Here is an 11,338-nt window from a genome sequence, read left to right as displayed (position 1 = left end):
CCTTGAAAAAGCCGATGGAGGGATCGAGACGGAGGGATTCGGGAATGAAGTTCCAAAGATGGGGGGGGCAGAAAAGCTGAAAGTCAGTCTGCCAATGATGGGACGGGCAGGGTGGAGGACAGGGAGCAGGCCAGTGCCCGCCGAACAGAGGGAGTGAAGAGGTTGGTATGGTGCTAAGAAGTCGCAGAGGTAAAAAGGAGCACTAGTCACTGACCATAAACGACAGCGGGCAGGAGTGGATGTTGGCATGGTGAACACAGCAGTTGTCTTCGTTTGCATTTTTCCAGTCTGAGGGGCACTCCTTCTCTTCACAGAAGGCCTTTGCTGCACTGGCGTTGCTGAAGGCAAATGAGTAGATGTTCAGATAAACAGCACAAGGCAGAAAAAGCGTTCATCAGAGATCAAAGTCTGCTCCTCGCGAAACTAATTCCATCGTTGTAACCAGAAATTGTGGGAAACGTTTCACGTTGCCATGTGGACAAAGAGCAATTACGACATAATCACAAGATCAGTTCATACAAAGAGACCCTTCAGCCCATCTGCTCTCATGCCTCCAGAACACCCACCCAACCATCTTCTCTACTGCATCAAGCTGCTTTTTAAAATGTCCTGTGTCCTGGCCTCAACCACCCTTAAGGAAATCTGTCGTAGTGGTTGATTACCCTCTGGGTAAAGGAAAAATTCCTGGTGTTGTCCTGGAATTGTCCTTTACAACTCTAAATCAATGTCCTCTTGCTCTATTGTCTTGGTGCATCTTAAAACATGTCCTGGGTTTAATCTTTCAATCCCATTTAACCTCTACAAGATCCCCTCTGAGATGTCTTTTCTCAACACTGAAGAGCCCTATCTTTTCTAATATTTGCTCCTTGCTCATATAACAAGGAAATCCCAACTGGAGATCACATTTTAGGCTAATTCCCATACTGTTTTCCTGATGTTCACTTTTTCAATCCCCACCACCTTCCGACTTCCCCCCACAGTGTAAAAGCCCTTTCATGGTCCCTGCCCGAGCCTCCCCCTCCACTTTAAATGTTTCTCCTCCCACCTCCCTCTATCCGCTACTCCCACTCTGTCCTTCTCTCCCACTGTGCCCCCCACCTTCTCTCTCTCTTCGACCCCATCACCACTTCCCTCTGCTCCAGCCTGGGCATCCTCCACTGGGCCCATCGTGGCTCCCGGCACTGGCTGTCCCAGAACAGCAACCCCACACGTCCAATCATTCACTCCCTCCACACAAACCGCCTCCTTAAGGCAAACACAACATTCCCTTCCCTCATACGTACCCTCCACAACTCTCCACTCACACCACTCTCCACAACCATCTCTCCTGTACACCCTGAAATCCTTTCCGCATCACTTTCTCCTCCCTCCAGCAAACCCACCTGCATTTCCCTCGAAAATGTCCGTTCCCATTCAAACAAAGCCCTCACCATCCATGACCTCATCCTAGATGAGCGTCTCGACATTCTTGGGCTCACAGAAACCTGGCTCTCCCTCAATGACCCCGTCCCCCTAGTTGAAGCCTCCCTTCCAGGCTCTCCTTCCACCCCCCTGTCCAAACCAATGTGGCGGCCCTTGTTCTTACCCACTACTCCTCTGGCCCCTCCTCTGAGCACCTCACCCTCTTCCACCCCTCTCTCCCACTGAAAATCCTCCTAGTCAACCACCCCCTTAAGCCTCCCGGCTCCTTCCACACAAACATCTCTACTCTCCTCTCTTCCCTGTCCCTCTGCTCCGATCGCCTGCTCATAATGGGCAATTTCAACCTACACCTAATCTCCCCTGCACCACGTCTTCCGACTTCACTGCCCTCCTCTTCTCCCTAAACCTCACCCTTCACATAAATTCACTGACCCACAACCGTGGTCAGGCCCTCGACCTTGTTATCACCCATGACCTTGACATTTCCGACCTCAGCATAGTGGACAAGGCCATCTCGGACCACTTCCTCATCTCCTTCTCCTCTCACATCCCTCTCTCCTCCACCAAGCCCTCAACCATTCTCTACCGCCCATGGAAAAGGCTACCCCCTGAAACCCTCACAAAGGGCCTCACAACCTCAAATATCCTATCCCTCTGGCCTTCCACCCCTGGAGATCCTGAAGCAGCCGTCCAGCTGCTCCATGATCGCCTCTCCTCCATCTTCAACTCCCTCGTTCCCCTGAAATCCAGGACCATCTCCAAACCCACTCGATCCCCCTGGTACAACAACCATCTCCAATCCCTAATAACCCAAACCCGGATGCTTGAGCGCAGATGGCAGAAAACTGGCCTGACAGTCCACCGCCAACTGTGGCTCGAGCATCTCCACAGCTACCGTCGTTCTTTGACACGCGCAAAAACGGCCTTCTACTCCAACATCATCTTGGAGGCTAAACACAACGCTAAAATCCTTTTTTCCACCACCCACTACCTCCTCCGTGTGCCCCCTCAGGCCTCCTCAATCTTTACATCCAATACCAAGTGCGAGGAGGTCATGGACTTCTTTTCATCCAAAATACACAACATCCGCCAGGCAGCCTCATCCACCTGCCTCTTGTCACCCACCACCACGCCCTCTCCATCCCCCTCACCCTCCCCATCATCAGCTCCTACCATCACCCCCATCCTACATTCCTTCCTCCCCATTCTCTTCTTCCTCCCTCTCACCCACCATCACCTCAATAAAACCCACCACCTGCTGCCTCGAACCCCTCCCCACCAACTTGCTGGTCACCCAGCTCCCCCTCCTCTGCCCACTACTGGCTGATGTCATCAACCAGTCCCTCTCCTCCGGATCAGTCCCTGCCCCCCTCAAAACTGCTGTCATCAACCCCCTCCTCAAAAAACCTTCCCTAGATCCCTCAAACCCCAGCCACTACTACCCCATTTCTAACCTGCCCTTCCTCGCAAAAGTCCTAGAACACGTTGTTGCCAATCAACACGTTGTTGCACACCTCTCCTCCCACTCCCTCTTCGAACCCCTCCAGTCCGGTTTCCGCCCTGTCCACAATACAGAGACTGCGCTTGTGAAAGTCTCAAATGATATCCTCTCTATCTGTGACCAGGGCTCCCTCTGCCTCCTTGTCCTCCTGGACCTCTCTGCCACTTTCAACACAGTCAATCACGCTATCCTTCTCCACCGCCTTTCCTCCATCATCCACCTCAGTGGGACCGCACTCGCCTGGTTCGACGAACCGCCAGCAGTACATCTGCACCAACGGCTTTTCCTCCCGCTCTCACCCGATTACCTGTGGGGTACTCCAAGGATCCATCCTTGGCCCCCTCCTCTTTCTGATCTACATGCTCCCTCTTGGGGATGTCATCCGCAGACATGGGGTACACTTCCACGTGTATGCGGACGACACCCAACTCTATTTTTCCACCTCTCTTTGCGACCCCCAGTCCCCTGATGTTCTGTCAGCCTGCCTGTCAGACTTCAGGAGCTGGATGAGCGCGAATTTCCTTCAGCTGAACTTTGACAAGATGGAAGCCATACTCTTTGGCTCTTGTCAACATCTAAAATCTCACGGTTCTCACCTCCTCCACCTACCCGACCTAGGCGTCAGGTTTGACCCCCAATTATCTTTCCTCCCCCACATCCGGTCTCTCACCAGTACTACTTTTTTCCACCTCTGACGCATCGCCCGTCTCTGCCAATACCTCACTCCAAAACCCGCTGAAACCCTGGTCCATGCCTTTGTCACCTCTCGGCTGGACTATTCAAATGCCCTCCTCGCCGGTCTCCCCTCCACTACCATTCATAAAATTCAGGTCATACAAAACTCTGCCGCCTGCATTCTTGCCCGCACCAAACTCTGCTCCCCGATCACCGCAGTCCTTGCCAGACTGCACTGGCTGCCTGTCCCAGAGAGGATTGACTTCAATATCCTCACCCTTGTATTCAAATCCCTCCATTCCTCTGCACCCCCCTACCTCTCTGACCTCCTCTCTCCTCACAACAGTGCCCATTGCCTTTACTCCACTGGGACTGGCCTCCTCTTTGTCCCCCAAGTCCTCCACTCCACCATTGCCGGCCGTGCCTTCAGCCACTATGCCTGAGGCTCTGGAACTCCCTTCCTCACTCCCTTCGCCTCGTCCCCTCTCTTCCCACTTTCAGGTCTCGGCTGAAGACCTTTCTTTTTGACCGCGCCTTTGGTCACCTTCCTCCCCCTCCCCTTGGCTCGGCCCTGGGATCCGTTAATGTGAACCACTCTGAGACGCCATCTGGCATTGTTGTTGTTGTTGTTGTTATACATCAGCACTTCCCATAGTCTCCATTCCTGATCCAGCACCAAACACTACTATGATCTCCTCTCTGATTCTGCCACAACCGATGTGCGTAATCTTTCGCTTTATCCAGGCAATCGTGTCCATGGCTGAAATATACCCTCTCTTCCATCACATCAAATGTCATCTCCAAATACATATTGTACATCCTAAAATGCATCCTAATGCTCCAAATCTCCACAGCATCTCTTACCATCATTCCAAGCCTTCTCTCCTCCATCACAGAGATTTACACCTTCTATTATAGGTATTTGAAGTTCAGCTATCTCAACCATAATGTAGCACTTGACCAAGCAGTAAAATGAGCTGCCTCCTGTTATGTTTCCTCTGGCAGCCCACTAATGTATCAGGAAGCAGTTAGCGCCAAATGTGGTGACATGTATCTGCAATAGAAATGCAATACCTACATGTGCAAGAGCATTCTGTTCTCCACAGCCCAATAGTAAAAATGATCTGTCACAGTAACTGAATATGTCACATTAAATTCTTCACCACTGAGGACTTTCTCTGGAGGTCTCCGGATCCAAGCCATTTCTAGACCTAGAAAACATAAGAACATAAGAATATAAGAATTACTAAATGAAAGAAGACCAAAGTCCATCCAGGTCGCCTTCCACCATCCTGGCAGTTGCACGCACATGTCATGTCCCAAACTATATACTGTATCCCAAGATATTATTTCCTAAAAGAAATCTGTCTAATTTGCTTTTGAAAGCATCAACACTTTCTGCTTCCACCGTCTTCCTAGGAACAACACGGACAAACAAGAGAAATACTCAATGTAAATGTAAGGTGAGGTATATTGGGATGGAAAAAAGTGAACATCTATACACAGTGAAAGGTTATCCATTTGGTGCTGGAAAATAAGAGGATGTTGGTGTGATTATTGAAATAATAATAACACCTTTTCACGTTGGGAGGTTGCCTCATAGCATATCATAGGATTTATAACAACACTGCTTGCATTTGATATAGCATCTTATCATGTTATTGAACATCACAGGATTTACTGTAAAGTATAGTGACTATGTTTTGTAGGGGAATGCCATGAAGTGAGTGCTCAATTTTATTTGGGGGATTGTTGGCCAGGACACTGAGAAAAACTCCCTTCTCTTTTTGAATAGTGCCATGGGATCTTTATTGTCCACCTGAACAGGCAGCTGGGGCCTCAGTTTAATGTTATACCTGAAAGATGGCACTGAGGACAATGCAGCACACCCCACTACTACACTGGAGTGTCGGCCTAGACTGAGTTCAAAGTCCTGGTGCGGGTTTTGAATTCACAAGTTACTCTAAGACCTGTGGAAAACTGGCTGCCTAAATTTTATAATAATAATAATCACATTAAAAATAATAATAATAATAAATATTCCCAGTCCTGCCTGTTTAGCATCTCATCTGAAGGACGGCAACTCCAACAAAACAGCAATCCCCCCCCCCCAGTATTGTATTAGAATGTGTCATGGTCACCTCATTTGTTTTCTATGCCTGTCTGTTGTTTAAATATATTGAGTAGTGCTTTAAATACATTTTTTTAAATGTATTTAACGTTTTTCATACTTATGGTGTCATCAAGTCTGACTCTAGCATCGAGTGCGGCAATTTGACGGGTAATTTAACAATCCAATAGGCAAATGAAGGATTGGAAGTGAACTTGTCCCCTAATGGGCAACTGAGGGGAGGATCTGATTAGACCCTAAGAAAGGCCCCAAGTACATTAAGTAATTGGAGCAAAACAATTCCCATTGGGTGCCCTAATTTGCGGAGGGGCTCAATGCCCATAAAAGAACAAGCGCCATGTGCTCACGGTCGACAACAAAGATACGTGCGCTGACTTTTAATGAATAGTAGTCAGAGGTTGGTTCTCCGTGCACTTTTACATTAACTTGATTAGAAGTGGCTGCTAGCGTGTGTAGTTTAAGTGTGATTAATGTTTGTTATCTCATAGTTGTGTTTGTTGATATTCATCGTGTTGTTTAAGATTTAAAGTTGAGGGTTGTGGATTTCATCGAAGTTACAATAAAATTCTGTTGATCTAACTTGACAGTGCTTTCTCGAGCTTTCTGTATAAATCAAAGGAAGGAATACACAAACAGGTTCAGCCTGGGTCACAGTGGTGTAAAATAAACCTCTGACTTCCCAATTCGCTTTAATTTAAATAGCAATTGGTAGCACCTGTCATTCTGGAAGAATCATTAGTCAAGTTACACCGAGTTATAGGGACTTGCATTCATTGGTGAGGATTGAACACAGAGGCCATCCAGTACACACTGCGAGGGAGAGCGAGCCATATCGTGGGTGTACATATAAGGCTGATAGAACCGTCTCAAATGTCAGCTTAGACTATGTGATTCCAAGTCCCGATGTGGGGTTTGAACCCACAACCTTCTAACGCAGAAGGAAGAATGCTGTCACTGAGCCAGGCTGACGCACAAACCATTTTCCCTGGAAAGCGAACTGCCAATCGACAATCAACCGGGTTCCTATTTAAATGCCCACTATATGAGGTTTTACTGCACTGTTACACTGTTGTTATAAAGCTTCAGCGCTTTGGGACATTCTCCAGACATGAAAGGTGCTCTATAAATGTAATTTTGTTGTTGTTGTTATATAGAGAAGGGATTTATCAGGGAACGAGAAAACACATATATCTCTGGAGCTCACTTAAGTTTCCCTGCTGGGGGACAACTGGGCACAGGGACAGGGCACGGGAGGTCTTTCGACTATTTTCATCAGCAAATTGTACTTAAGCTTAAAAAAACTGAAATGAACTTTGCAAAATACAATAGAAAGATAAAGAAAAGGAAGGTAATGTCTTGCCCACAAAAATATACAGTGAATCCATTTTACAATATATTCTGTGAAAATCTGATAAGGCGTGATATCAAAAGCAAGGATTATTATTATTGAGAAACAGATTCTACACAATCAGACTGAAATATGAATACTAAGCCTTTCACTGGATAGATTTTCATTAGTTCAATAAGGGCATCTTTTGCTTTATTTCTATCACATTGCCTCCTGCTCGCCCACTTTAACAGATGCACGTTTAACTGGCGAACAACTTTAAAGGTCTATCGCTTGTGAGACCAGATCTGGCTGTGGTTTCATTGACATTTGCACGAAATGTCCATCGAGATGGATTTAGATTTAGCCGCAACTTCAGACCCTAAGATGCCAATAAGGCGGGGAGGAGGGGAAGAGATTGATTTAATACAAAACTGCCACTGCCCCTGTGCATATATCCCTAAAACATATTCTCAAATACCCTAATGATTTGTAAACAAAAACAAATGAATCCAATCACAGCTCCACTGACAGAGTGCATTAAGTGTGACCTGTTATGCAATATAAACCGCAAACACACAACTTGGGTGTAAGTGAGAGCAGAAATGTCGATATTCCCATGGTGATAAGTTTATGTACAGCCCTGTGTATTTCTCTCTACTCTCCAGCCCTCCTTTTAATCCACTTTGCTCACAAGTTTACTTGCTCCCCCGTTTCCATTCATTTAAAAATAATAATTAATAATAATAATAATAATGAGGGAAACTGGATTTTTCCCCCTCTATTAGCATCGTGGATTAACATTTTTTAATGTTGAACCAGGATGTCCTTGATTTTAGTTTTAATGCAACTCCATTTTAATTTAAAAAGGAATTAAAACGTTCCCTTTTAATTTGAATTACTTTTCATTTTAATAACGGTTCGTTTGAATTGATTTTTAATTTGAATTCAAAGGAAAACCACACGATTAGCTGCAGTGACGGTGATCTCTGAGGCTGATGGCTATTTGAACGTGAATCCGAAACCCTCCAGACTGCACAAGGACCAAAGACAAATAAATACATGTCCATTTCAGTGGCCTCTGGTGTCTGTCTCTCCCACTCACTCACTCTCTCTGGTTTGGGAATCGTAAGTTAACATATCTCTTACTGATTTATTGAGTCATTTACAAATTTGCTTTTTTTAAAAAAAAAGAAATCGTTCTCCAAAGGATGAGATGTGATGATTATTTGCTGCTAAATGTAAATGTAATTTTGTCGTTGTTATTGCTAGACTATTATTCCATTACTGATCGCTTTCTAAGTGTGACATCTCACATCCACAACTCGCTGCTTTGCAATTAATTGCTCCAGAGATGGAAAGGGCAAACACTTTAGTTTCAATTCGATTCGCAAAAGATCCTGATATACAGTATGTCATTAAAGAAACATGAAACAAATGGGGAGAATTTCCACCTACGTTTACTCTTCTTTATGTCGCATTTCAGAATGTCCAGAATTCGGCAAATTGTTAAACGCACCTTGAATATTTAATTATTATTACTATCCATTATTTATTATTAATCATAATTAATATTGTAGATTTATATATCCTGATGTGTGTTAATATATATATATATCCTGACATCCTGATATATATATATATGGTTGCAGTAAGATCTCTCCCACACTTTATATTAATATATATTTTATATTAGAAAAACACCACGTACTCACAACCCCACTTCTCCAAACAGAGTTTCGGGGGAGCGCAGTGTAGTGGTTTGAAGATTTGATTCCCCAGTCGCTTGTTGTGTGTGATCTGATCATGTCTGTAGTTATCTGGGAAGCTGTTATATTGCATTTACACTGAACTCACTCACCCCCGCAGTCGATCATGTTATACTCGTGTGGGTTTTGCAATGGCCAGCAATCATATTCCGTGTTGTCCAGGTCGTGCCAACCTCGGGCGCTTTTCCTTTGCATCGTCTTAAAAACAAGAGAATAAACAGATAACATCAAACGGATAATATAAAGAGAATATTGGATGCAGAATAATCCGTAAATGATCGACCTGATCGACAGCCACCGATTGCCCCTTTTCCCCAACCATCACCCCCATAAAACGCTGAACACATCTGTATGTCTGTTTGAGTAATCTGTGTGTATTTTTACAATCCAGATGTTTCAGGTTTTTTTATTGACAAGTGAACATTTCCAATGTTCATTTTTTGTGAAGCAAACAAAGTTTTGTATTCTGAATTGTAGGCTAATTTGCAACTAAGTATTGACACCTTGTGGTCTACACATACACTGAATGGTGCTCTGAACATCCACTGAAGTAAAAAAATAATCTACGTACAAGTTGGTACATTTATTGTTTTTCTTTGCAATTGTCACAGTCGGTTTTGGCGGCTGCTATATTTTATGTCTTTTTTGCACGTGTTTTGATTTGATGTGTTAACCTACCAGTAGACACAGAAGAGCCCAGTGAGCGAAGCCATCAGATGTCAGAGCTAGCATAGTCCACCTTAACTGATGTCAGGCGCCAGGTGCTGTTGTGGTTGAACTAAAAAGTCTGTGTTTTGCTAAACCTTCTTTGAGCACCTTTCAGTCCCAGCTGGGCTGTGGCTGTGAGCATGCGCCTGACATCCGAAACGTTCACAGTCTAGGGAGAATAAGGAGAGAAAGGGGGTGGACTGACTGTACATCAACCCCCCACCCCCAACATCAATCACTAAGACTCCGCATCAAATCAGAAAGCAGCCACTTCACACAAACAGCACATCAGCCACAGCCAGAAAAAATACCAAGTTCCTTGTTGGAACATTTTACTATACAGGTAACCAACCTATCCCCTCCATCCGCTCGGTGGGCACCTGCCTGCTCCACAACCGCCACCCTGCCCACTCCACTACTGGCAGTCGTGCCTTCAGCCTTTCTGCCACATGTCTGGAACTCCATCCCAGGGCCCTTCCACCTCGCCCCCTCCGTTCCCTCCTTCAAACCCGTGTCAATACCTTCGTCTTCGACCATGCCTTCAGTCAACCTCCAACCCCAACCCTGTAGCTCTCCTTGAATCCGACCGCCAGCTCGGGTGCAAAACCTTCATGGGACGTCCTTCCGACATGAAAGCCACTGAATAAATGTAATTTGTTGTTGTTTGCACATAAAACTGGGGATTTTTGCCCCAAAGCACCTAGTTAAATGAATACAGAAATGAGTTGTGCAGTTGGCTTTGAATTCTGAGCAATAACATTGCCGCCCAACCTCTGCAACATCTGTGTGACAAGACAACAAGCCTGCAAAAGTGCTTTGCACGACACCTATCTGAGTGCAGGAGGGGAAGGCAGTTTCTCTCATGAAAAACAGTCGTGCAAAAGCAGAACGAATTAACACTGGAACCTTTCAGGTTAGAGTATGTCGGGGAAATTGACATTGAGAGTTAACAAGGTAAAGGCTGATCTTCACTGGTCTTTCCCATGTTCTCAAGAATATATTATCTTGCTCTTCATTTTCAGTGATTAAACAACAGCCTACATTTAATAAGGATCCTTGCATTTGAGTTAGCACCTTATCACATCATAAAAATGCCTCAAACTGCTTCCCAGCAGTAAATTTTCACACAGCAATGTTCTGCAAACAGCTATGAAGTAAATTACTCATTTTATCTGGGGCATTTATAAGGCAATTTTCAAGAAATAGAACATCACACTTGTTAATTATAGAGGTGGATTGTCTCTACTTATCTTCTGTTCTTTTACAACAACAAATTGCATTGTGGTGCTGTGATGTGAAGGAGTTTATGTAATACAAATAATGGGTGCAGATGAGAATTGGCAATTTTGTGTTTTTCTACTTGTGGCTTCCCTGCATTCCACAAAAGATGATTTAATTCCCAGCTCTCAGAGATGCTTTCTCCCCACTCTATGCTGGATCAGCTGATCTAAACAGGACAATAGTTGGGAGCTACACTGGGGTCTAATTTGTTAAACATTTTTAAAATTATGAAAGGATTGAATAGGGTGGATGTTAAAAGTTTGGTATTTCTTTGGCTGGCCGGGTGTCTGACAAATGTGGAAACCCATCACCATGCTTAAGAGTCTCCAAAGCAAACTAAAAATTCCATGCATCCCACCTACACATGGAAACTCCCAAGATAGATTGTCAGAATGGAATGCACACTTTCTCGCTCAAGAGTATTAAGCGTAGGTTGGTAAAAGCCAAGGCCCAGAATGTGCATTGGGGTACTTCTGGAGTCAAGCCAGCTAAAGCTGCATAGCTTGCCATTGGAGTCTACTCCT

General features: G+C 45.0%; 1 protein-coding gene across 1 annotated transcript in view; it reads right to left on the bottom strand.

The window, feature by feature from the left end:
* Positions 1 to 9,557, bottom strand: part of LOC103187223 (atrial natriuretic peptide receptor 1-like) — a 36,850-nt gene extending 27,293 nt beyond the window's left edge. The window contains exons 1-4 of the mRNA XM_007906625.2: positions 9,504 to 9,557; positions 8,918 to 9,023; positions 4,677 to 4,809; positions 215 to 338 (exon numbers count right to left, since the gene is read on the bottom strand). Of these exons, the coding sequence (XP_007904816.2) occupies positions 215 to 338; positions 4,677 to 4,809; positions 8,918 to 9,023; positions 9,504 to 9,557 (417 nt within the window). The remainder of the gene's footprint in view (positions 1 to 214; positions 339 to 4,676; positions 4,810 to 8,917; positions 9,024 to 9,503) is intronic.
* Positions 9,558 to 11,338: the final 1,781 nt, after the last annotated feature.

The sequence above is a fragment of the Callorhinchus milii genome, unplaced genomic scaffold (genome assembly GCF_018977255.1).
Source record: "Callorhinchus milii isolate IMCB2004 unplaced genomic scaffold, IMCB_Cmil_1.0 Scaffold1, whole genome shotgun sequence".
NCBI lineage: Eukaryota > Metazoa > Chordata > Chondrichthyes > Chimaeriformes > Callorhinchidae > Callorhinchus > Callorhinchus milii.
The sequence above is the reverse complement of the archived record's forward strand: the minus strand, read 5'-3'. Positions and strand labels throughout refer to the sequence as shown.